The sequence below is a fragment of the Trematomus bernacchii genome, unplaced genomic scaffold, assembly GCF_902827165.1.
Source record: "Trematomus bernacchii unplaced genomic scaffold, fTreBer1.1, whole genome shotgun sequence".
NCBI classification, from domain to species: Eukaryota; Metazoa; Chordata; class Actinopteri; order Perciformes; family Nototheniidae; genus Trematomus; species Trematomus bernacchii.
Window position 1 is genome coordinate 9,123,606 of NW_022987477.1, and position 27,910 is coordinate 9,151,515.

At 38.2% G+C, this 27,910-nt stretch overlaps 1 protein-coding gene across 3 annotated transcripts; it reads right to left on the bottom strand.

Moving 5' to 3' along the window:
• Positions 1-901: 901 nt before the first annotated feature.
• Positions 902-27,720, bottom strand: tnk2a (tyrosine kinase, non-receptor, 2a). Of its 3 annotated transcripts, XM_034150657.1 has the most exons (22): positions 27,521-27,720; positions 26,228-26,331; positions 23,466-23,989; positions 22,319-22,481; positions 22,150-22,220; positions 21,469-21,675; positions 20,031-20,180; positions 19,816-19,911; positions 18,940-19,121; positions 18,650-18,776; positions 18,328-18,474; positions 16,798-16,892; positions 16,159-16,353; positions 15,338-15,429; positions 14,636-14,680; positions 14,309-14,544; positions 12,413-12,616; positions 11,704-12,332; positions 11,178-11,313; positions 8,899-8,994; positions 8,220-8,347; positions 902-2,174 (listed from the first exon to the last, which is right to left on the bottom strand). In XM_034150657.1, exons 3-22 carry the CDS (start codon positions 23,580-23,582, stop codon positions 2,168-2,170), a joined length of 3,123 nt encoding a protein of 1,040 aa, XP_034006548.1. In that variant the 5' UTR covers positions 23,583-23,989; positions 26,228-26,331; positions 27,521-27,720; the 3' UTR covers positions 902-2,167. The 3 variants fall into 3 exon arrangements, with proteins under 3 accessions (XP_034006548.1, XP_034006556.1, XP_034006562.1); XM_034150665.1 differs by lacking the exon at positions 23,466-23,989; XM_034150671.1 differs by lacking the exon at positions 23,466-23,989 and having other exon boundaries at positions 26,203-26,331.
• Positions 27,721-27,910: the final 190 nt, after the last annotated feature.

Sequence of the window (27,910 nt, forward strand, 5' to 3'; positions counted from 1 at the left end):
TGAATGACTGTAGGTCTTGGTTTTTGGTTCTATGAGGTTGTGATTATTCTAGAGGTCACAACGGGTCCAGCTTCCAGACATATTAACATCAACCTAAAGTATGGGAACATTTATACTGCATGCAATGAACTGCATGGTTCTTTGCCCCAAAATGCAAGAGATACATTGGGCATGTCTGTAAATTGTAGATGTGTGAGCATCCATAGTTTAATTTTCATTCAGATAACTTACGGTGAAAGGTCAAAGGACCCCTGTGAGTATGGCAATGACAATTTTTCGCATATCATACCATATTAGCTCCTGTCTTGTTTGAACCCCCTTAAAAAAAGGCACATTTGCTCAGGTTGAATAATGTTTCTGCGGTTTTCACCATTTGCGTTCTCGTATACCTTCATTATAAACGGGGAGTTACAGTAACAACACTGTATCTGCACTTTCTACCTTTGTATAGTTCTACATACTACATACATCTCTATAGTCAACAGTTTACAGTCTTATGTAGCTCTTTTATCTTCTCTTGCACTTTATATGTCGTAGCTGCTATATTGTACTGCCATGTGGTAAATACTTGTATATGCTGCTCTTGCTCTTTTTGCATATCATGTATTTTGTTTTTGCTATGTTTGTAAAATGTAAACTTCTTAAATGTTTTATGTGAGGGACTGCGGATGGAAATGAGCTCAAAGCTAAATCTGGCACTGTTACGCTTGACACATTTTTTATGTTTTAAGTGTTCATCACTGTGCATTGTCCCTGCCAATAAACGATTAAATGAAAAAGAAAAAGCACATCAAGCTGCCTTATAATAAAAAAATGTAAATTCAATTAAAAAAATTCCAATCTGATTCCTTACATTTAGCAGTTTGTTTATGACGTTAAGGAAATAAACGAAGAACACAAACACATTTGAAAACTCGCATTTCATTTTATTATAAAATGTTGGAGGCCATACTTGTAATTTCATTAATAAGCTGCTCGAATGTTACAACATATTGCTGTCAACATCACATCAATCCAAAACACTGCAATAGCTGGCAGCTGAGCATAAAAGAGAAGGATGTCTGACACACACAGACCCAAACACAAAGAAACAGAAGCGTTTTTAACATTTTTGCCATAATGTACTTTTACTGTCCTAATTTGGTCTGAAGAAGAAAGCCGGCTGTAATTTATAGCATCTGACATGCAAAGCTGTAATAATGGAAAATGTGTTATCCATTCCTATCTGTTTTTTGTTCCTCATAATTTGTAAGTGATCATATTTATGATCAATATCTGCACAGACACACACTAGGCACACAAGTACACACTCATACATACAGTAGCAGTTGCCTACGTATTCAGTTGATTTGAATTAAATGCTTCAGTAAGTTTATGATTATCATGCAGCATTAATTTTCATAGGAAGAAATACTAAACATCAATTTTAAAATGATTAAATATCTTACTTGTTCATAATGAGATGGTAGGTAGCTTCACATTTCTGATTCAGGCATTGTATTGCCTATACTGTAGGAGGGTTCCAGCTAAGATTCTAAAAAGCCTAAAAAGCTTGGTTTACAACTCAAATGATACAATAATAATTCCTGATATGCTAATAGTCCATATCCGTATTTTATTCACTTCACAAACAAGATATATCTTAGTCTGACCAGCAGTTATTGTGTCTTCAGCTAGTGTGAAACACTTAGTAAAGTGCAATACATAATACAGTATCTTATAAGGACTTTACATACAACTATATCAGTAGCTAACAGTTCCCTGATTTTATATCGCTTTATTAACAGCAGAAAGCATGGCCATATACAGTGTTTGTGTGCATGTAATGCACACACTCACTCATTCACAGCAGACACACGCAGTAGAAGTTTGCAGTAGCTACCAGAAAAAACACAACCGTTCATTATTCAGGTACAGTAATAACAAAAAGCATAGATAGCAATGGTTCAAGTAAAGTTCATTCAACAAGCTGCTCCGTTAGCAAATAATGAGCATGCGTGTGTATGACACAGGTAATAGCAGGTATTCACAGTACAATAAGTGAGGCACATATACGGCTTTATGTACCTCCATTCATTAAAAAGCATCACTATGTCTCAAATGCTTGGAATGGTGAGTCATCTGAGCCGGTCAGTGGGTGATTAGCGCTCAGTTCGCCCTCCTGTTGTCACTTCCTGTGAGACATAAAGACAGAGAGGAAGTCATATGTGCAGGGTTGAAAATCCTGAAAAAAGGTTAACTGATGCTGAATGCTGCCTGTTCAGCACCCAACATTTCCAGTAAGTGACAGGCTGGTGACACATTTAAGCATTTAGCATCCTTCAGTGAGACAAATATTTTCCTCAAGTGTTGGTGGAGTACAAACAATATTGAGCATTAGATATTAGCAAACATCACTGACCAAACTTGGTACAATTTTGACAAAGATAGGTGGATTTGACCAACCACTGGTGGGTAAAACAATCGGCATTTAACAATCGATCTTATTATTTATTGAAAAGGCCACTCTATCGCTAGATGCCAGACTATAGTGTTTAGAGATACCTCTGCAAAAGCCTCATTTCTGGATTTATGTAAGGATTTAATTAATTCCTCTGTTCATTTTATAGTTTAGTAAATTATAAGAGGTCACTTTTTTTTCATAATTTCACAGGATAAGGCAACCCTGTCTCCTAAAAATTACGTTCCCACAGAACTAAACTGCATTCTCAATTACGTTTAGCGAGAAACGTATTTTCTCCCACATTATGTTTGTTTTGAACGTATCTCAAATATGTTTACATTCTACTTATCTCTGCCATTTATTGTCTTGCTTATAATGATAATAGTAATGTATTAATATAATTTTAGAGCAAACTTATTTTCGGGGTGGCGGCTCACTGTTCAGTTTACCAAATCCGTTATTATGCTGGTTAATGGGTAAATAATCACAATATTGTTTGTAGTCATACTGCATTCTCAATTACGTTTAGCTAGAAACATATTTTCTCCGCAACAAGTCCTCCAACTCATACGACCAAATAGGTTGATTGTTCAAGCAGCTTATTACGACCTATAATCACGTTTTAAAGTTTTCGACCTCGACCCTCCCGTTGATTGCAAACGCTCCGGTGGGTCGTATATTCACAAATAACCCTCTCTGGAAAATCCTAAATTGTAGGATAGTTTGGCCATTAAAATGCTTTTTGATTCGATTTCTAGCAAGAAGTGCATATTGTACTTTTAGAATCTACGTCCAGTGGATGTGTAGGAGCTATAGTTTGATAGATATTACGAAGATTATTTGAGGTCTTGCCAGGAGAACGTCAATATACTACGTCTTTCCCCCTATTCATTTCTATTCACCTGCGCCCATGTAAAGTTATCGTCAACCCTCACGGGGTGAAAACAGACTTTCTGGTCTCGAAGTTTTCATAGTAAAACCAGAAGTATTCCCCTCACTGTCAAATGATTTTACAGTGAAATCTGCTGTACTCATCAACTAAAAAACATCAGTTTATCCTTAATTTAATTACACGACATTGATTGGTTTAAATTGTGTACAATGCTTTTGTGTTTTTCCCATAGATTTTTCCCTTTCTTTGAAATCTTTACATTGGCTTCCAGTCGGCCAAAGAATTGATTTTAAAGTACTATTGCTAGTTTTTAAATCATTACATGGGTTAGGACCAAAGTACATTGTTGAACTCCTGCATAATTACGAGCCATAAAGGTGCCTCAGGTCTTCTGGGACGGGTCTGCTATTGGTTCCAAGAGTAACAACAAAACATGGAGAGGCAGCATTTAGCTATTATGCCCCGACACTCTGGAACAAACTACCCAAATCATGCACGTCCGCAGAAACGCTTACTATTTTTAAATCGAGACTAAAAACATATCTCTTTGCCGCTGCTTTTAATTGAGCTGCTCATATTCGAACTAGAGTATGCCTTTTAAACATGTATTGTATACCTGTGGTGTTTATTTTTATTATTTTATTATCTTTGCTTTTTAATGCCTGTTGTAAAATGCCATTATATAATGTGTTTTTACTGTATTTATTCCTAAAAAGTATTTTAATTTGTTTTGTAAAGCACTTTGAATTGTCGCGTACAGAAAAGTGCTATATAAATAAACTTGCCTTGCCTTGCCTTGCCTTTCGATTCTGAGAGACACATTTCTTTTTTCAGAGGTTTTGACAGGCGAAAACATCTAACTACTACTATAATCCTCAGCTATCGTTGAAGCTTGGTGATTGGATGTTTTAGCCGCAATGCACGTTGGGATATGGTGTTTATGCGATATGAAATCCAAAAACATTTAAAAAAAAAGTTCTTTAATCCGCGTGTGCTTGCTTTTCTCTTTGAAAGTCATCACATAACGGCATAGTAATACACGGTTTTAGCTGCATTAAAAATGACACATCTGCCGTAGTTCTCTATTTATAGAGCCCTGATTAGAAGACCTTTGGACAAATTGGAAGAAATGCCGCCGAAACTGAATACGTGACGTGGATCATAAATATATCAGCAATTACACAACATCTTCCATTTCTTTTCACACAATACGTCTCCTTGCAGTATCAATACTAATTCGGATGACTTTTATATTTGATCCAATTGGTAAATAGGCTGTATTTACAACATAACGGTGCACAGCTGATACAAAGGGACTTGTAGTTTTTAAAGATATTACTAATTTTCTTTGAATTAAAGAATGTAAATACTGAGTTGAGAGAATAGTCAGGGGTTTTGGGTGATGGGAGACACATCTATGGAATCACAATTTCAATAGCTTACCGTTAAATGACGGATATACCTTTCTGTCTGTGATGTTTTACAAATCAGATGTTAATGTGTAGAACTAAAACATGTGACATAATATAGCAATATCCTGTAAGATTATGTGAAAACATGAATAAAACTACACATCTTCAGATGTTATACATACATAAGTGTCCTACACTAATAATGAAAAAGTTATTATGGCATTGTATGCTGTGTGTACCTTTATTTTGAAATTAAAACAGAACGGTAAAAATACAGTTTCCGGTGTGAGGCCCAATCTCTCTCGATTTGAAGCTTATGCATTGTGCCATGAACTTGTATAAACCTGTAACAGCCAAATACAGGCAACTGTTGAGGACTTGGAAAGGTAGTTTCTGAAGATGTTACAAATAAGTTAATAATAATATTATGTTTGATATTATTATTTTTTATTAACTAGACCACTGGGTCATGTTAAGACCATCTTTTCTGTCGGTTTGGTGTTACCAAAGTCTTAGGTTCACAAAAGTAGTGAAATATATGAATTACACTGTATATAAATGTGTAATTCATGTCTAAAAGGAAAATAAAAATTGAGTAAAATAGGTGTTTATCATATACTTTCACCACAGCAGGGACTGAGATACGTTAGGACTGAATAATGACTTCATATTACATTCCAAGGTTCATGTGATGTGTACAAATACAAATTGAGTATTATACCTTTTTTTTTCCACCAACAATTTATTATAAATATGTTTTTTTCAACCAACTATTTATATAAATATAAGAAACTTGAAAATCTCACTATTTACAATATTGAACATCAGAACTTTCAACCAACTATTAATTATTCACCTGTAAACTCGACAGTTTTTTAACCCGCACCACCTAGTGGTTAAAGCACGTTATTACACGTTTAGAGTAATTGCAATGCAGGTAAGGGTTTTGTTGCTAATCTTTGCTGCATGTTTTGTTGAATATGTTATATTTTATGAAAATGTTTAATATTAAGAGTACATACAAAATTGGGGGAAAGTAGAAGGTCAATGATGGAAATATAGAATAGAAAATATCAAGAATATACTGTAAGTGATCTCTACAATAAATCAGTTTAGTGCAGGACGTCCAAAGATATTAATAGGAGGATGTGCAGAACAGACAAACTAATTAGGCTTTATTTAAACATTAAAGAATACTTTAGGTTAAGGTCTTCTTTTGAATAAGAAAAAAGCTTTGGGGGTATCTACAGATAAATATTAAGCCTGACAAAGTACTTAACGTCTAATATATTGCATAGTTTGTTTTGGAACTTGACAATCAACTTTCCTACAATGTTAATGTTGAAGCACTTATTTTAACTGATATTATACATATTAATTATACTCTTATAAGATATAATTCTTAGATAGAATAAGAAATGTGCAGAATATGACAGTTTAATGGTGGAGGTGGCCTATCCTGTTTTGGATAGTCTGCCGTGGCGGCTTCGTTCCATTTAAAAGTGCTGATTGACGCTCGGCGTAACCTTGGCGCACTGCCACTCCAACATCCAATCACAGAGGGGGCTAATCACAGGGTTTGTCAAGCAAAGGGACTGGTGTATTCCAAACGATAGCTGAGGATTATGGGTAGTGTAGTGTCTTCGGCCATCCTAAACTCCGAAAAAACTATTTGTTTCTCCGAATCGAAGGGGAAAAACACAAAAGCATTGCACACAATTTAAACCAATCAATGTTGTGTAATTAACAAGGATAAACTGATGTTTTTTAGTTGATGAGTAATGCAGATATCACTGTAAAATCATTTGACAGTGAGGGGAATACTTCCGGTTTTACTATGAAAACTTCGAGACCGGAAAGTCTGTTTTCACCCCGTGAGGGTTGACGATAACTTTACATGGGCGCTGGTCAATAGAAATGAATAGGGGGAAAGACGTAGTATATTGACGTTCTCCTGGCAAGACCTCAAATAATCTTCGTAATATCTATCAAACTATAGCTCCTACACATCCACTGGACGTAGATTCTAAAAGAACAATATGCACTTCTCGCTAGAAATTGAATCAAAAAGCATTTTAACGGCCAAACTATCCTACAATTTAGGATTTTCCAGAGAGGGTTATTTGTGAATATACGACCCACCGGGTTGGGTCGTATGGGTTGGAGGACTTGTTGCGGAGAAAATAAGTTTCTAGCTAAATGTAATTGAGAATGCAGTATGAAACGACTACAAACAATATTGTGATTATTTACCCATTAACCAGCATAATAACGGATTTGGTAAACTGAACAACAGTGAGCCGCCACCCCGAAAATACGTTTGCTCTAAAATTACATTAATACATGACTATTATCATTATTATAAGCAAGACAATAAATGGCAAAGATATGTAGAAAGTAAACGTATTTGAGATACGTTCAAAACAAACGTAATGTGGGAGAAAATATGTTTCTAGAAGATATGTAGAAAATAAACGTATTTGAGATACGTTCAAAACAAACGGAATGTGGGAGAAAGTTTCTAGCTGAACTTAATTGAGAATGCAGTTTAGTTCTGTGGGAACGTAATTTTTAGGAGACAGGGTTGGATAAGGCTGCTTGGAAGACCTGAACACTTACTATATTCACCAAGCCCTAACATCCCGACCTTCATTAAAAGTATGCAGTCAGGGAGAAGCGTTTAAGTTATGTATGTTTGTTCAAATAATTGTGTGGGTACATTTAAAATAATAACTAGTTTGGGATTCAAGGAAAGGTGCTTATTTGACTTTTTGTCAAAAGTGAGAGGAGAACATGTCTGCACACATACCAGAGCTGAATACTGAGTAAGCTGAGTACAGGCACAAGTGATCTCTATATTTTTATCCAACACTCAATTAGAAATTGAACGAGCGTATTACACAAACTTCCAAACTATTTATTTAATAAACGAGATGCAAATCAATTAGGATTGTGTAACCATTGCTGAATCAAGCTTGGCAATATATTTAAAATAAAAACAAAGACATACACTCAGTGGCCACTTTATTAGGTACACCTGTTCAACTGCTCGTTATAGCAAATATCTAATCAGCCAATCACATGACGGCAACTCAAGGCATTTAGGCATGTAAACATGGTAAACACGACCTGGTGAAGTTCAAACAGAGCATCAGAACGGGGAAGAAAGTTGATTTAAGTGACTTTGAACGTGGCATGGTTGTTGGTGCCAGACGGGCTGGTGTGAGTATTTCAGAAACTGCTGATCTAGTGGGATTTTCCCACACAACCGTCTCTAGGGTTTAAAGAGAATGGTCAGAGAAAGAGAAAATATCCAGTGAGCGACAGTTCTCTGGGCGAAAATGCCTTGTTGATGCCAGAGGTCAGAGGAGAATGGCCAAACTGGTTAAAGATCATAGCAAGGTGTAGCTAATAAAGTGGCTGGTCAGTGTCCATATTAGGGGAATAAAACAGCTACTACACACATACGTACTTGTTACGATGTGGTCCGTATGTGTCCAGCATGAGCGTGCTGGCCTGTTCCAGGTTCCACTGGCAGCGCTGCAGAAGTTCCTCACACTCAGATCTCGACCTCAGGCCAAGACGAAACAGCTGCTCCACCTTCAATACGTACAGCAAGAACATGAAATGTAGGCAGGCAGGCAGGCAGGCAAGTTGTTTGGTATTGACTGCTATTGTTTGAGTATTGAATGATGTCTCTGATTCACACTGTGTTATATGCATTTCAGTCCTATGATTCTCATTCTCTCTCAGCATAGAAAGAAAGGAGAGTTACAGTTGAACAAGTTCTTATACAGTTCCATTCATCCTCCTATCATGTATGTCCTTGAGCTTTCTCTTACTAACGGAAGTCCATATAACCATTTGTTTAATGTATGTTCATTTTACCTAACTGTTGTGTAACTCACGCTGAGTCAGATGGGTTTGTGAGCTAAATGACTGTCGGTCACATTTGCTTAGATTTATGGAGTCAGATCAGTGTCAATATTATTAAACGCAAACATAAAGATTCACAAATGTATTGCAAATGTAATTGTTAGCTTTGCACCACATTTTATTACTAAGTTTTAGGGTACCTGGTGACAACATCTACTCTACAGGTGGAGTTTAGCTTTCAAGGTTAACAAAGTATTTTAAAAACACAAGTGTACCTTTAAAATGTTTACTGCATGGGGGGTGCTCCAGTTGTGACTTTGCAGAGCTGCCTGACACTCTTCCAGCGTGACACCGTGTACTGCTCCTTGGACCTGTCAATAACGGACCTTATAGTCATCAGACCATTTTACCAAAGCCTTTTTCTTTGTAAGCTACACCACATTTACCCATTCACACACTGATGAAAGGTCTTCTGTACAAGGTGCCAAACTGCTCACAATCTAATATCTATTATTTATTCACATACACTCTGACACTGATGGCTAAGTCTGCTGGAGCGTTTTAGGGCCCAATGACACAGGGGTTGCAGTCGAATAGTCAAAAAATCAGCTCCTATCGTCTATTCCTATCCACTATTCCTTGACCTCTGTTTGAAACGTCACAGGGTTAAGGGATAGTGGATAGGAGAATTCAAAAGGACTTAGGAGAAGAGACTGCGGTGCTTTGAGAATCCGACTGCACTTACACTATCGGACATATTTATGATGCGACATCGGACGTCATAAATGTGCGTCTGCTGTCGGGAAAACTACAGTTTTCTATACAGCAGACTACATGGATGTATAATAAGAATGGCGGACTACTGTAAACTCATCTAGATACTTTGCACCGTGCTCTTATGGTGTTGTTTTATGCTTTATGAACGTGGACAAAAGAGAAACATAATCATCATAACCGAGGTTGGAATTCAAATAAAAAAGGAAAGTGAAACTTATGCTTGTCACCCTCCCCCTCCGGTCCACATTAATACAAATGATCCCAATAGGTATGATTGTATGAAAAGATCTTAAAATAAATACAAATGTAATTATTATAAACGTGTTAGTCCTTAACCTATCACTGTGTATATCACCATTAAACATGTTTTTAAAAGTTGAACAAACCCCACACAGCTCAGTAAACACTGTGAAATGTTGACTTTATTTGATCATTTCAGTAAAAACTAACGTTCATATTTCTCCTTTTGATTATTATAGTGATGAACGTTTAAAACAAAGCACTTTGGCGTGAACGGCCGAATGTTTTGTCACGGTAAATGTTGACCTTCCTTTACGAAAGGAAAAGGAAGGTCAACATTCACCGTGGTATTGTGTGACAGCATGTTCTCTTTTCCTTTCGTAAAGTAAGATCCAGTGTTTCCTAAGCTAAAGGAGTTTATAAAGGAAGTTTCAAACCTCCTTTCCTATCATCTAGAGCACTGCTTCTCAAAGTGTGGTCCGTGAATATATTGGTAACATTTCGCATTTGAAATAAATAAATAAATAAAAGTTTTCCGCACTCTCGCGGAAATATCTCCACAATGGAGCGAGCTTAAGTTTCACTTTCGATTGCATGATATAGCCCAGCGCAACACCTTCATCACAGATATGCCACTTGTTTGTACCATTTTCAGGCGATTTATAATCTGTTCTAGAAAAACAATGTGATTTTGCATTTAGGTTAAGTGGTCCTTGGTATGAAAAGTTTGAGAAAAACTGATCTAGAGAATTCGAACGGCTCTTATCATGGTTGCCACTGAGGTACTTCCGGGTCATTTCACTCCGTTAGGAAGGTTCCTAAGCTAAACTGACAATTCGACCGCAGCCTTGGACTTGTGGACTTGAGGAGCCAGGGGTGGAACTTCTGATCCAGTAATGGACGATGTGCTCTATTTTCTGAGCAGTAGACTCCATACGAAGTTATGAAGTTATAATGAATGGAGGATTAAAGTTTAAAGAAAAAACCACAGGTAGTGGTTAGGTTAATGCCTCCTTCTGAACTCCTTTTCAGAAAGGTAACATGATTCTACAAAGAGGAAACACATAACTCTACAATAAGTCCTACTGTATGCCAGATGTGAAGTTGTCTCAGACAAGTCAATGATGACCTGCTTTCCTCACATTATCAGAATTCCTGTTAGGACTTATGTGGTCTACATTTCAATTGAGTTTCCACTTGGGGCAAGGTACAGTGAGATTACAACATCAAGCATGGCTGTGACTGTGTTATTAGGGTTCGATCCACTTCATGTTCGATCCACTTCAAACCATTTATGATGAAAGTATTTTAGCTAATGGTCTAATATTTAATGAGGCCATATAGTTGTTATATAGTGGGTCAAAAGGAGTTACTAGGTTAAAAGCGTTTTAAAGCCAAAGTAGCAATGCGCTTGACTAATTGATTAATAAGAATCAGGGAATTTTAAATCCAACATGTTGAGGGTGACTCATTTGACTGATTTGTCTGCATGTGGCATTTAAAATTAATGTGCGCATTTTATTTTCCTCTCTCTTACCTGTGTGACGCTCTGCTCCTGAAGCATGCTGGGAGCTGCAGTTCGCCCATTGTTGTTGTTGTAGGAGGAGTTTGGTTTGGCTCCGCTGGGATGTTGAATCATTGGTTTGACTGCCGCCATATTAGCTGCTCCATATCTAACACAAAATGGTGACAGTTTTTTTGTTATTATAGATACATTTTTTGAAAGGCATGGTTACAGTACTGTACTGTATCTGCACTTTAATTTATATAATAAAAAACTGCTTGTTTATTATTGTATATTAACAATTTATAGACATGTTTATAATCCATAAATATGTATTTTACAAATATATTGTTTATTTCATACATTATGGATTAACTGGCATTCTGCCTATGAAGATTAGAATATGATGAAAAGCTCAAAATCAGCGTGTAGATTCAAACCTAAGTGAACTCAGAACGAATCCCCCTAGATTAGCAATTATAGTTTATATGGAGCTAGTTCCAGGATCATTTATTGGCTAAACAAGCTAGTTGGACAGTGTTTGATATCAGCAACACACCTTTCCAGAAAAGCTGGTCGCTCTGGCAACGGAGCCGGAGCAGAGCTCTGGGAGCTGTCAATCAGTGAGGAGAGGCCACGCCCCTCACGAAAAGCAAGAGGATCCAGTATGGAGCTGGATGAGTAGGATGAACCACTAGCTGCCTGCCGTGAGGAGTGTGATGTGGAGTGAGACGGGGAGGAGTTAGAGGACAGAAGGGGTCCCAGGAGTCCTGATGCCCTGCGAGGGGAGCTTGAGATAGGGGGAGGGGGCAGGGCCATGGGGTAGGAGGACAGCGGGGGCACCAGGGGGAGTGGAGAGGAGGAGCGGGAGCCTGGCTGAGAGAAGGCGTGGTCTCTGGGTGGGATCTGAGGAGGTCTGTCTTCCGTGTCACCCATGGAGATGGAGCTGGGGCGAGCCTGGGGGTGGGGGGTGTGGGTAGAGGGGATGCGCTTGGACGGACGCAACGGGGGGACGGGGCTGCGAGGGGGCAGCACGGGACGGTCATCCAGGCAGGAGGGAGCGTAGGTGGGGGACGGAGGGGGCAGGTAGATCTGTCGGTGGGTGCTCGGAGGAGCCAGGGTCATCGGGAGCGGGGAGGAGGGGAGAGAGCGGCCCGTTGACATGGGAACCTGAAGCTTCACCATCACCTACACCCACAAAAAACAGATTAGCATGTGTCTGTTTGTGTCCACAAAAACTGAAACAATGTGTCCATTACTTTCTCTACCTCTCTCTGTAACTCTTGGAAGAGGTCAGCAGACTGCGACTCGCTCCGGCCAACCATACTGATGCTGGCGGTGGGCGTGGTCTCCTCAGTGAATCCCTTGTTAATAGACCGCACCTCCTGGTCCTCTGATTGGTCCTCGAGCTCGGTAGTCACCTCGTCATAAGATGGTTGAGGGAGAGGCCAGTCCAGGATGGACGGAGTATCCTGTATGAGAAGGAGGGACATTGCAGAACCTGAGAAAAATGTCATAGACAGTGCTAAAGACTCTCATAAACCAACTAGGGGAAAGTTATACATTATAAAAGCCAACCTTGGAACAGAGAATGACTCAATAGTATGTCGTGGCCAGCTTCATACTGTATGTCGAGAAAAAAGAACAATCTAGTATTGTTGTTGAATTAACCTTGGCGAACAACATTTGTCACCTAGAACTTGTATGGTTTAAACATCATATCTCATCAAAAGAACTGGGCAGGACTGGAAGAAGCAATGGCTGTAGAAGTTTTAGATTTACAACAAAAAATCTGCACATTACATATGTGACATATTTATGTAGCAAAAAAGAATGAACAACCAAACTCGTTGAGATGATGGAAAAATGCTTAAAAGTTAAGCAGAAATATGACTGTGAAGCCCTAAGTAAGCCACTAAATTACGAATGTGCACATAACCAATCAATAAGTGCAAATCTGTTTCACTGTATCTGCCTTCGGCTCAAGGACAAAAGTTTATTCAAGACTTTTCTTAGTCAAAAGCTGGAACACTTCCTTTAGAGAACACAAAACTGTGATCACATAGTGTGAGAAGGTCTATGTATTTGACAAAACTTTAAGATCATGTACTGCTGGAGCACAATGGCTTTCTGTGTGGGATGGCGTGGGACTGGAAACCAAAGGGAATAATAGTAGTGGATACACAAGATCAGAGGGGAAATTATGCGTGTAAAATATAAAAACCTCTCCACGTCCTTGATTGCAGCTGTGGAAACATGTGAAAAAGTGCTGTATGTGCTGCTTTAAAAAATGCAAATCATTCTTTTCCATCAACCTTCGATTCTGTGAAAGGGCGCCAGCAGTAGGAGGTAGGAAGCATGGATACTGTTATGAAATCTGGACACAGCACCACTGCTCTGCGTTCATTCTATTTTGCACAGTGACCACTCTTGACTTTACAGTGAAAAATGTTTCACTAGGACGACTATTCTAAAAGAGACGTCTTTAAAACTGTTGACAGGAAACCGTGAAGTTCATAATGGCTGTGTACCAAGTGTCTAAGCGACTTAGACTGCAAGGATGTCTTCGTTCTGATTTGTGTTCCATTAAATGCCAAATCCTTTGTGAAGACACAATGTAGGCTTGGCATAAAATACTTGAACCAAGGTTCAATTGAAGGTAAATTACAGCATCATAGAATCTTAACGCCATCCAAACTGCATCTATACAGGTCCGTCGATTTGAGGATTGCAATATGCTATAGCACTAAATATAATAACTCAATTACAAGACTACACGTTAACATAATAACAAAGTCAAAAGTGTTAAGATCCAAACTTGCAGACTTTTAGCATTTTACTAGCATACTGTAATGTGTGCTGGCGTAAAAAATAACATAAATGAAGAATATGTAATCTGCCTGCTAACTATGAGTCTTTAGTTTTTAGGTTTTATAATTGTAGAAACTTTCTTGAACCATAAAAAGGGATTAAAACATTTATTACGTCACATTGTTAAGTCTATGGGCCGAGTGGGTTCTTGAGGGCAGGGCCAGGGGGACAAAACACAATATTAAATCAGCCGAATACTGGAATTAAACCCAGAAGCTAGAAAACTGTTATGGTTTAAAATGAATCACATGTAAATATTTCACATCCTAACTACTTTCATTCACTAACAGTACCTTGAGGGTGTCCTCATCCGGCTGCCGCATATCAGCAAGTGGCGAGGGCGTGGTGGAGCTGAAGCTGTCATCAGTGAAGTCGATGAGCGACACTTCACTTTTGGCCGAGCGCACACCGGACCCCTCCCACGGTCTCAGCTTGAGCCCCAGGGACACTCCGAGCTTCCTCAGGCCAGAAGAAGTGCTGGTGTCTTCTTCGTCATTGTAATCGTCGATCACAGAGTCGTAGAATGGCTCTGGATGCACATTCAAGCACCAGTCAGGAAACACAAGGATGTATTTAAATGAAAAATGTTTGATTGTAAACAGTTGCTGAGGAACACTTACTCTTCAGCAGGACAGCAGGTTGAGGCGGACGAGGAGGAGGTTTCTCTGATAAAGAGAGTTTTAGATATTAGTGTATATTCACATAGTGCCTTAAAATGAATAAGAATTATGAGGTAATATTTGTTCAGTAGGACCATTGTAAGCTAGTTACAAGGAGTACATGTAAAAATACTGTTAGAAAACACTTAATAAAAGTCCAGTTAATGCTCAAAACCTCCAAAAAGTATCAAAAGTAACATTGAGGAGTAACATTACTGATGCATTAATGTATTTCTTGCATTTCATTTACTCTTTTTACCTCTGTATATTCTGGTGGGCAGTTTAATCTACATCACTGCATCATATTCTATAATATAATCACATGTTTGTAACGTCACTTTTGTGTGATATCCATGTATATCTTCCAAGTCAACGTTTCATGCGCTTTTTGACAATATATTTTAAGGCTTATCCAAAATAAGCTTTAATAATTAGATGTAGGAGATGTTTCTCAACCTATATAGATACACGTAATGGCCTTAAGTGACCAAATGTGGACATACATGGATTTTTCTTAAAGAATATAAATAAATAGAGTTGCATACAACATTGAATATACCACATCTAATGCATAGTAAAGCACAGCACTTGATTAAATGTACTTGAGTATGTGTACTTAACGTGCCACTAAATGTTATGTTAAAAAGGTTTGGATAAATGTACTCTTTGCACGGTTGGGGAGTTTGGTCGGCCTTGCGATGCCCGAGTCCATTCCAAGGACGTCAGGAGGGTCCATGGGGTTCCCCAAATACAGACTGAAAGAGAGAAGAGACGTCAATCAGATTTAATGGAATAAACCTGTGGCTGCAAATTAATTCAATATTAGTTTATAAGACAAACATTTTTAACTGAACATGTTATTTCTTTTCAGCTGTCCTTTATTTAAACTATAGCCAATAAGTACTTTTTTCGTGGATACACTTTGCTGGCAGTAAAAATGCTTGAGTTTTTTTATTTTTCTATTATTGCAGCAGATGTGAGTTGTTCTGAATTTCAAGCATGTTCCTATAAAAGCTTAACAAGTACATCATCTGTTGGTAAACTGACGCAATGCTGCACTCCAGTGGAGACGGCAATGATAGCAGTTCTACAGAATCACATACACATGGTTCGAGCTTAGCATAGCATAGCATTTAGTGATAACTGTTTGTAGTTCAATATTGTCCACTCTATCAATTAAAAATGTTTTTCATGATCTAGATGAGTAGTTCAATATAGGTCGAGGAGGGTAAAATGATGAATAAAGGAATAACAAAGAAACCATTGGTGACTTACATGACCTAACATGCTATTTAATATAAAAAAACATTTTTATTACGTTTTTCTCGCAAAATATTGCCATTCAACCCTTTGAAACATTTATATAACCAGATTGTTTTTCTACTAGTGTTGAACCCTAAATAAAACCATTAATCTATTAATTTATTGTATTATTTCATATTGTGTGTGGATGCAACTTAAGTTAATATGTGTGTATTATTAACCTGTCTATGCGGTCTGCATGTCCCCAGCTCCTGTGAGGGTCCGTGTCTCCGTGCCCCGTGTGGATGAAGGAGTGTTTGAGCGGTTTGCTGATGTCGTGGACGGACGTACCGGCGACTGATGTCACCACGTGACGAGGAAACTGACCGATACGCAGCGTGCCCCTGTTCTGTCCTCTCCACCAGTAATGCTCTGCCCTGAAAACACATATAAGGACATAATAAGGAGGTATTTTCTGTTTACCACATGACTGGAATCTGAGTCCTCATATACAATGTCATTCAAAATAATGGGACTTTCCTGTGTGGAGCGGATTGTCTAAGTCACATGAATGTAAATGACGGCAAATCAATAATAATTGTTTACTTGTGGGTTTTGATTTGGGCATCAATACCCACACAGTATATTTTATAAAATGAGCCATTAACTGCACAGCATTACATAAATGCTCAATAAAGCAAGGAATTCAATATCAACAAAAGGTGCATTTGTAGACTTGGAGTAATAACCTTCATTCCAATACGCACTGACACACATAAGCATGACTTTCCAAACCAGTAATTGTGTTAAAATACTGATCTGCTAATGAGAATTAAATGACATTCTTGAAGGTACAGCCATGTGAATTATAACACACTGACCTTCCCTCTATCATGGTGATGACATCGTTCATTTTAATTTGGAGCTTGTCTTCCTCCTCAAAGTCCTGGAGCGCTTTCATATCTGTCGGCATTGTCTGCGGAACACACACACACTTACAGTTAGAGGAAAAAGAGCTACAAAAGTCTGATGATTTGTTACTGTCATCAGCAGGATCATAAGATACAAACATGTCCTGTCATTCTTTTTAAATGGTGATTTATTTGTTTCCACTTGCTTTTCTTCTATTGTCCTTTATTTGTCCGCTGCATCACTTTGGTTTCCAACTACTTTTGGAGCTAAAGAAACACATTTAGTGTAAATATGAGATGAAATAACATTCTTTAAGCTTTTAATGTTCTTTGTATATTTAAATTTGGTGTAAATACTTGTCTTTAGTATTCTTTTTTTTATGCTAAATTGTTTCTTAAAAATACTTGTTTTTTTTATTATCCTTATACCTTTCGTTTTTTACCTACTATTGCAACTTATTTTCTTAGATTGTTTATGTTCGCACCACCAGATACCAAAGGCAATGCCTTGTATGTGTAACTGTACCTGGCCATAAACTTGATTCTGATTCTGATTAGACAAATTAACTCTAACTTTGAAATATATACAACTCATTAGAGGTACTGTAAAAAGTAATGTGGTGTAAATAGATTAAAGTAATTTAGTATAATAATGTCAGCTACTAAGCCAACCTCTCATCTGCAAACCACAACAAATAATACAAGTGATAGGACATGCTTAATAGCTGAAAAGCCTATGTATTTGTTCTGGTAAAGCGAGCTGACTGATTCTTGTCAAACTGCAAATAAAAATACTCTGGTTTAGGCTTTCACTTACAAATAAAATGTTTGCATTTAAAAAAAAAAAGACTCAGTTTATTTTGAGCTACTTTATACTTCTACCACTACACATTTTAGAGAGAAATATTGTACATTTTACTCCTCTCAATGTATATGTACTTATTTAGTTATTCATTACTTTATAACAGAAACAATTTAGAGGAATCTTTAAATGATATGTTGTTTAGAGATAATTTGCCAAATAGTAATATAAAGTTTTGTAACTAATAATAGCTCCAACATAAATATAAACGATAATTGATTATATTATTAAGATGTATTGGAAACATTTTTGTAGAGGATATACGTCAACCACAACAGATTATGAACTACACAGATACATGGTATGGTAATAAGAATATGATAATATAAGGTATTATACAGATAGAAGCATTACAATGACAGTGGCCATTCTGTTCATTAAAAAAGGTACTTTTTAAACCTAAAGTACTTCTTGCTTAAAAATGCTCTGTTCCTTTATAAGTAACAGAGCATTTTACGTATTTTTAAGGATCTGAGTAATAATCTCCCTCTATGCTTAGTTTGCACATATAACCACCTTTCTGAATGCACCTAAGATCAGTTTGAGTACCATGTACGAGTTTCCTCTCTTATGGTTTACATTATCAGGTGGTGCAAAGGGCTTAAAAAGCTAATTTTGACAAATAAATCCTGTATTACCTCCAGCAGGAAGTCTCTGAGGGCGATGAAGGTGGGTCTGTCCTCAGGTTTGGGGCTCCAGCACTGCAGCATTACATTGTAAATGTCCTGAGGACAGTCATCTGGTTTACAGAGCCTCTCAGCATCCATGTCCACCTTGTGGAGAATCTGCAAGCAGACACATAATTAACAGAAAGCTATAGTATCTTTATTGTGTGGGCAATTTTAGAAACTGCAAGAAGCTAACATAGTTTTTGGGGGTTAAGCTTTTTCAGAAACAGCACATGCAAAAATAGTTTTGTATCCAACATGTTAAGTTATGTGAGTGTGCATATGCATGCACCTGGCTCCCATTAAGGCCCAGCCACGGCTCCTGTCCATGGGTGAACATCTCCCACAGAGTGACCCCAAACATCCAGGTATCAGACGAATGAGAGAAACTACGAGACTTCAGAGACTCTGGAGCACACCTAGAGAGAGACAAGGAAAAATATAGAATACCACAGACACAGAAAATGTAAGAGAGAAAGAAAACTATGGATAAAACCCCATAAAATCTTTCAATCACTTGAGCCTGGATATAAAAAATACATAACGACAAATAATGAAGTGCGATCGGGACGCTCTTCTCACCATGGGAAAGGGATTTTGTGGCCCTCCTCCATGATGTAATGGTCAGTGTGTGTTGGCAGAGCTCTCATCAGGCCAAAGTCACCAATCTTTACGATTTCATTGGTGGACAGCAGAACGTTGCGGGCGGCCAGGTCTCTGTGGAGGAAACGTCTCTGCTCCAGGTAGGCCATGCCGCACGCCACCTAACATCCACACAGACACAAAGAGACACTGGTGGAATGTAACTAAAGTACTATCATACGTAAACATTTGAAGTGATTTTACTTCACTTGGGTATTTCCATTTCATTTATCTTTATTATTCTACCTGACTGTATCTCTGAGGGAAATATTGTACTTTCTTTTCAGGTTACAAACACACAGGTTACAAACACACAACAAACATACAGTATTATGATCTTATATTGTTTGCACTGCTGGAGATATAAAACAGTATACAAATAAGTTAATATCAGCACAACCTAGAATATCTTTATCATAAATTATAGTTAAACAATAAAAGAAAATATATTATGACTACTTTTAATTTTGATTAAAATGTCTGCTAATAGTTACATATTTCAAGTAAAGTGTTTGAATGCAGGACTTAAACTGCAGTGTGGTATTAGTTATTAGAATATTTCTGACGGCACTTATTTTCTTAACTTTTTCTCTCGTTTGAGTTTTTATGTGTTCATCCAAATGAATGAAGAAATAAAAAACTGATGTTTTACAACACAACTTTTGCTGCATGACCTTAAATAACAATAGAGACACATAAGTTGTCCTACAATATTTTCAGTGCATTTTACATTTATCTCTAGACACTGTAACATTCCCAATGAAATTGAGGGTTTATCACTTCCCCTAATGTTTTTTTCTTTGGTGTTAAACTGACCTGTACAGCGTAGTTGCACAGAGAGGAGATGAGGATGTGACCCTGACGCTTCCTGAGGCGATCCAACAGAGAACCCAGAGGGGCCAGCTCAGCCACCTGCACACAAGCACAGACATTATTTTGGAAAAAAAACACTCTGCTCATAATTGTTTACACATCTGATTTGTGATTTGGGTGTCTACTTTAGCATTTTTGAGTAAGAGTGTGTGTTTTACCATCTTCATGGGCTGCGTAAGGACGATGCCGTACAGCCGGATGAGGTTCTGATGGCTCAGTGAATGCATGGCGTTCACCTCTCTGATGAAATCGTCCAGACCATCAGAGTCCAACACACTGGCCTTCAGACACTTCACTGCCACTGACAACTAGAAACACAGAGAGTGAGAGACAATGTCAGCCGAACAACAAAGAGAATAAACTGCTGTATTTCAAAATGTTGCATTTGGGCCAGTTTTGTGGAAGAAGCAGAGATGGCAAAAGTACACACATCCTTTACTCAAGTAGAAGTACAGATACTCGTGTTTAAAAATACTCTGGTAAAAGTAGAAGTACTGACTAAACTTATTTACTGAAGTAAAAGTAAAGAAGTATGGGCTTCGAAATGTACTTAAAGTGGACCTATCATGCTATATTTGAATAATATAGTGTAGGACCCATAGACTGTATATATAAAGGTAGGACCATACCTATATAAGGCATATTTATACTTTTTGTTTTTCAAAATACCAAACAGATCATGCATTTTATCCATGCCTCATTTCGCTCAATTTGAAAAATGTTAGCTCTGTTTTTGCAAGGGCTGATTCTGTGAGAACAGCACCATCTACAGGCCTGGCATATGTACTACAGCGTCTCCAGCGCTTTCGAACGGCAATGGCCGTGGCTGTCTCCTCCTGATTGGTGGAGTTGGCCCAATAGCGGTAGCGCCAGCGTCCTGACGTCAGGACAGTGTTCAAATCTGGATCAGTTTTGATCAGATCCGTTGCAGCCCCTTTTTTAGAGATTTGGGTATGGAGGAAAATAGAGAGGGTTGTGTTTTCTGACACTTGGTGAGTTCCCTGGAACACCGGGGACACATATTCATGTATAAAAGACGTACAAAAGTGCATTTTGCATGATAGGTCCCCTTTAAGTAAAAAGTACCCATAACTACCAACTGTTTTAAAGAGTACCTGACCTCCCTTTATATTAATAGAACAATAATGTCATTGTTAGCTAATGACTGTTTCGATGCTGAACAACGGCAAAATGACAACGTTTTCATTGGTCGCTCTTCTTTAGAGAAGACCAGGAAATTATGGATACATGGATTGTGTTAAAATCAATAGGCACGCAATGACTCTAAATAATAATGATCCCGCCACTAAATGCAGATTAAAACTAAAGTAACGAGCCAGTTTTGAAAATGTAATGTAGAGGTATTTGTGTTAAAAATGTAAGAAGTAAAAGTAAAAAGTCGTCAGAAAAATAAGTTGTGGAGTAAAGTAATGATACCATAAGTACAATAATGAAGTATTTGTACTCCACTACTTCCCACCTCTGGGAAGAAGATAACCAGAATCAGCCAAGATGAGCTTAAATGTCATACATTTTGCACACACTACAGCATGTTATGCTTTTCCTTCCTCCTGTTTTTACACTATTCTGTCTCACCACTCTGCCGTTGGGTCCAGTCCACTCTCCTCTCCGCACCACCCCAAACGTGCCGTCTCCCAGCCGCTCAAACAGCTGCAGCTCCGACTCTCTGATCAGGCAGGTGAGCGAGGCTGCTGGCTCACTATTGGATGAAGTCGAACTGGACGATGCCCCCTGAGGGAGGGGTTGCTGGGGGTCCGTGTCAGGTCGTTTAACAGGGAACACCTACAAGCACAGAAAAAGAAACCGATGAGGGGTTTAATTGTATGTATGTCTCATACAGAGAAATATTTTTGATTTGATTTAATTATGCATCTACACACCAATCCAAGGAATTACATGTTCCAGTAAAAACCTACTTAAAATGTCAAAAAACCAGACACAAAATAGTAATTGTAGTCACTTCAGATGTACACAGTCATCCTGCAAACATGTGAGCATTATTTCAGCCCTGAAAATCAGTTATCTAATACAAGAAATCTATCTAAAATGTAGTAAAGTAACTAATATATTTGTCATTAAGCTGCAGCTAGTGTTCGGACATACGGGTTTAAGAGATAGACATTAAATGTTCCAAAGTCCAAGACTGTGTGTGTGCAATAATAGCGTTTAGTAAATTTGTGAGAAACTTGCAACTTCTAGCAGAAATGTGTATGAGTATGGTTTTATGTGTGTGTTTGCAGGACAGTGGTACTGCACCTTGCTCATCCAGGACTTGCGTTTATAGAGAGCTCTTCTCCTCTTGACTGCCTCCCAAAGCCTCCGCTGACCTAAAACGACACAATCACAAAAAAAAAAATTCAGATTGAGATTGTTTTCCCTCTAAAGACTTCTATTGCGTCTGGGAACAGGTGATAATAGGAAGTACCGGGGCGTCCCATGCCGATCTTCTCCAGGTCTTCGTTCTTGACATAGTCGAAGTGGGAGATTCGTGTGACGTTGAGCTCATCGCGGATCCGCAGGAAGTACTGCTGCAGCTGCACGTCTGTCAGCAGCTCCAGCAGCCACTCTGTCCCCTCCTCACTCTGCATCTGCACACACACATTTCAATATGCATTGACAGAAAGCCAGTGTTGAATACACATGGATTGTGTGCCTAAACATGTTATTTTTTGACATTTAGAGGTGCTGGTGCTCTTCCCTGTTTCCAACCTTTATGCTAATCTTTCCCTTGAATTCTTATTTTTTTGTCAATTCCTTTGAGTCCAATTTTTTTTCCACGAATCTGGATCCAAACATGATGTCATACAATATTTATCATGGGAGGAATTTATCAGAAATAATTAAATGTCCAATCAATTATTTAAAGCTGTCAATGTGTCCCTACTTTCGTGGATCTAGAATGTCATGATTGTTAATGATATCAATACTCAAATCTAAAGCATAATCAAACTTTTATGGTCAATTTTAAAATGGCATTATTTGAATTTTAAGAGAGATATGTACAGAGAAGGACATAGTCATAGTTCTCTGATGGACAACCTATTTAATAAAGATCATTAAGAATACAATGACATATTTTACAATTCAGGAATACATATCAAATGAAACTTGTGTCCACTAACATGATGCTGCAGTGCATGCTGGGATGTTTCCCTACAAAAACATCTCAATTGCCATCACATGATCAGCACTAACCCAATTAAACTAACCCTGATCCTGGTTTGAACTCTCTGCTCATTTAGCCTTTAACTCAAGATAACCCCCTTCAGGATTACCAAATCAAACAGCTTTAAAAGAACATACAAAGAATGATGATGATGCGGATAAAACATGTTAGCCTGAACTGGTTTAGCAGCATTTGAGGAACAGGGCCCTGGCTGTGGACAGCTGAACTAAAGTATAGTCCAGTTGCAAGCCCTACAATCACGATCAATACACACATGATCACAATCACACTTGAATTCTAACACACACCTCTTTATCTCACTGACGCACACTAGCACAGAAAAACATACTGTATTTACAGAGCGAAGAAGGATCATGGCATGTCCTACCAGAACTTTCGTATTTACCATTTGTCCCCCGACACTCTCTCTAATCCTCCCGGCACTCTCCTCTTCGTCCTCATCCTCCCCCTCCTCCTTTCCTCTGGTGTAAGGGAGTCGCTGGTACATATAGCTCTCCCCCATAGTGAAGCAGCTCCTCTCGTCCTTCGCCTTGTCTCCTTTTTTTTTGTCTATAGCTGCTATTCAGAGGAGGCGTTAGCTCTGCTGCCGTGCTCTGAGTCTAGTTTGCTAATCTCCTCTCGGCTCCATGACCTTCTCTGCTAAATCGATACATGCACACACACGTTCACAAACACACCGGGGGCATTTGACGCCACTGTCTCCAGTCGTATCCCCTAAAGCTATCTATAAACTCTGTATCTTCCCCCACACTGGGGTTTTCGCTCCCTGCTGACTCACGGCTTCCAGCGGCGTCGGACACCTCCATACTACCCTTTCTCTCGCCATCTTTTTTACTCTCTCTCTAGCTCTCCATCTCCTTCTGGTTCAGCAGCAGAGCCCACTGTCTGGTGATAAATAATTCAGCAGCTCTAACAAGAGGATGAGAAAGAGGGAGAGATGTTGGAGGAAGGAGGGGAGAAAATGCAATAACAAATAGGTGCACAGATGGATGGGTGAATGGATGAGTGGCCATTAGCCAGGCCAAAGAGGAATAATAGGGTTCCCAGCATTATTTGATAGATGCAGACATGCAGATAGTATCGCAGCTATGCTTGACACCAATCCAAACAAGCATAATATTATGGAGTCAATTTAAAAAAGGGAAAATCAGCTTTGGAAGCGTTCAACTGATTTCACAACCATTTGTAATTTAATTACTCAAGTATTTTGTCATGTGATAGTGGTTCTGCTCTGTGGTTTTGGTCTGTTGGTTTGACAAAACATGTCCTGGTTTTTCTTCTGACCTTATTTCTAAATAAACATTTAAACAATAGATTTAAACACAATTTTGTTCAACTGTATTTAAAAACCAAAGACTATATTTATTTCATGGTTTTCATTATTTGATGATTAAGCCATACTGAAAAAATATATTTCAGGAATCCCTTTATTTTAAAAAAAGCAAGGGATATCAATGGCCGTCTGTTGTTTGGTCCATGTCTCGGGTCTAGACGAAGATATCTCAGCAACTATGGGATAGATGGCCATGGACCAATCAATCAGCTAAAGCAATAAAACCAAGGTCAACATATTATTAATGTAACATAATGGTATACACAGGTTATTGCAATGATAAGCAAAATATTTGCATCCAGACACCCTTTCACAGACAGACGATAGCAATAATGTATTTGTTGTCAATACATTTTGTAAAAGCTGATTCACTGCTGCTTAGAATGCGCTCTTGAAACGGCCCAAAAAGTCACACAAAAATGCAATCTGCCTGTTCTTGTGAGCCTCATTCTGAATATAATTAGTTGAACTGACTTGCTGTAACAAATTACATGAACATTCAAAAGGTGAGGCTTTCATTTATGCCTCTATATTTCTTTTTATTCTTGTTTAATTTAGAAACAAGAAATATTGAGCTGTCATTAAAGCAACATTGTGTAACTGGCGCATATAAATAATAAATGCCTGTACATTGCACATGTGTGTTTTTGTGTGCATCCGTGGCCTAAATGAGCACAAGATCTGAGCATTCACTTTTATCGAGGCCAATGCTCTAAATATAGGAAAGCTACATTTAACTTACATCCACAGGCATGGAGTGTGGAGCAGAACTGCTAATTTGTTGTAATCACAGCATCTATACCTGAGATTCAGTCAGGACTGTTATATACAGTAATGTGTTCCTGTATGATAAGGATGACAATTTATTGTGCATCCAGAATCCTGTTTTTCTTTATTCACTGTCCACTTGCTTTGATCACTGACTATATATAAACACCAGGAAGCATGTTTTATTATTATTGTATAAGGATGACCAGCTACTACAAATGTAAGTTCAAGCACTCTACCTTGTTCTGTTTAGAGACAGAGTTGTTTTTGGACTGTATCAAATCATATAGGAATAAAATGAATACATCTTGAAAATGGCTGTATATGACAAATAGAACAGTGTATGAATAGTGTCACATTTGAGAAGCGGGATTCAGATAAAAAAAAATGTTGCTTGATAATTACTGAAAAGTGTAATAGATTATCAAGACAGCGATTGATCAAAATTCTGTCAATTTTCTGACAGGTGCGAACACGCTACAACGGCCCAAAACATTTTCAATAGGAGAAACGTGCTGTGGATTCAGAAACTATGCAATCGGTATAATCCCCAACTGTCACTCTCACAGAGTTTGTCTGTTCATAATCATAAGTGTTTTGTTAATATATTTGAAATTAATGTGGTTTGGGCTTTCTTCCAGCGTTTTGTATTTGCAGCATTTTTTCATTTGCAGAATTTTTTCGTTTATTCATAATTGCATAGTTCCTCTAGCTGCAGTGAGGCTTTCCTAATAAAAGTGTTTTGGGCCAATAAAGTGCATTTGCGCATGTCAGCCACCGTACAGATATATTGGTTGACTATTAGAGCCAAATTGGTTATTTGAAACTATTGATCAGACAGAATTTTAATCAACCACTTTGTTCGTAATCTATTGCACCTGTCAGCCACCATATCTGTCACTAAAAGAACAATATCATAGAAAATCAACACATTTAAAAAGAAAAAGGACATTTTGAGTACATTTATAAAGGCATTAGTGTAGCCAGTACAGAAAGACATTCTTCTGCAATAATCTCTTACAGTATGTGTGTCTAACTGGTCCTACCCTGCAGAAGTCTGCTCCTGGATCAGGGTTTAAAGCTGCAGTCAGGAGGGACTGAGGTCACTGGAGGTCACCTGGAGGAGGCCATGGATGGAGAGACCCCGCATCTACATACACACATACAAAACAAGCAGTGAAATCAGAATGACAAGAGCTCACTCAAATGATAAATGAACCATAAGTAAACTGCTCTGAGAAATAGAACTCAATCTGTCGGTAGGCATGGAGTAATTCACAACCATGACACATTAAAATAAAAGCAGTCTCTATTCAGTGTCTTCAAAAATATATCAGGCTCCAATGCTGTCCATAAAGACGATTTAATTACATTATTGAAATATTTTTCGAGTCTGTTTTTTTCCTCCTATAGATCTGTTAATCAGGTTAATAGCTACAAATGATAGCACTGAGACTATTTATTTTGTCTATAGGAATATGTTTGGGGTTATGGAAGAATTACTTCAAAAGAGTTTTGAGATGCCATGTTGTTGAAGACATGGCATCGGAAGAGTTATCTAGTTGCACGTTACTGCACAGATTATTCTTTATTTTCACCAACTCAAAGTGAAGATAGTTAAATACTTATAGGCTGGCATTTTCTTTTTTTTAAAGGATTAAACTGAGCCCTCAAATTCCATTTGAAAAAATATCTTTCAAAATGTTGGGCACTTTGTGTATTTCCCCATTCATTTTTAAGTCATGTTGAGAAGAATTGAAACAAAATCCATATGTTTTCAAATCAAATTATTGAAATCCCTTAATGTTTGGTGTGTCATATCAAATCTTTTTGGGGGCATTTGACACCAGATTGACAACAGTATTGTAATGATTTGACTCCAGGTCAGTTCCGAGTAGAAACTGCATCTCACTGTGGAAAAACATATTAGACATTAAAAACAAAAGAGTGAATATCAGTATCCACCAATAAGCATCAAGCTAAGACCAGAGTTCAAATAGTGTGTGTCCACTGGGATGTTCATCATGCGAAAGAGCTATAATCTCCATTGAATAGATCAGCATGGATTTGTATTGATTCGGCTGCTGCTTTACATTGTCAGTGTCTGCCCCCCCAAAGCTGATTAGCCTCAGTGACGTTCGATGTCCACCTTTATATGTGTCAGTAAACACCTCACCACTTTAGTTTCACTCCCAAACACAATAGATTTATTTTATTTAGTCATTTATTGTGTTTTGTTTTAGTGCAACATGCCGCGTTTTCCATGTAGCGATATCGAGCTGCCAGATAAAGACAACCCCAGCATACCAAATTGTATAGCTTCCTTGCAGAATACCAACCTGGGAGGTGAAGACGGGTTTACGGGAGAACAGTCCACCTTCCTGCGGTTAGTCCTCGCTCTGTCCGCCGCTCTTTAGCACCTGCTGCCCGGCGTGAAGCCGCGCTGTTTGTCGGGGAACCTTTTTAATTCAGCGGAACCGTTATCTCTCTCCTCCGTTTATTCCTCCTCGGTGCGCCTGTCCGAGTTCACGAGCGTCACTGTGCGTAACATCATCACGCGCAGATAGAGCGGCGGAAGTGGCTTCGAATTCACCACAATAATAGCACTTCCTATTCGGAGATTCAGGCTTCAAAATAAAAGCACGAGTAAAACGCGATTATGAAAAGCCTTATCAGGAGCATAAACAGCAAAGGTGTCATATAATTAAATATTTATATATGTTTGTAAA

What these genes read in the sequence shown, in the direction of transcription:
- tnk2a (XM_034150657.1), bottom strand. Translation starts at nt 23,582, where the DNA reads ATGGGGGAGAGCTATATGTACCAGCGACTCCCTTACACCAGAGGAAAG. An exon ending in CTGGACCCAACGGCAGAGTG is followed by an intron (nt 20,181 to 21,468) that starts GTGAGACAGAAT and finishes CTGTGTTTCTAG; the next exon opens with TTGTCAGTGGCAGTGAAGTG. An exon ending in TGGGCCTTAATGGGAGCCAG is followed by an intron (nt 18,475 to 18,649) that starts GTGCATGCATAT and finishes GTCTGCTTGCAG; the next exon opens with ATTCTCCACAAGGTGGACAT.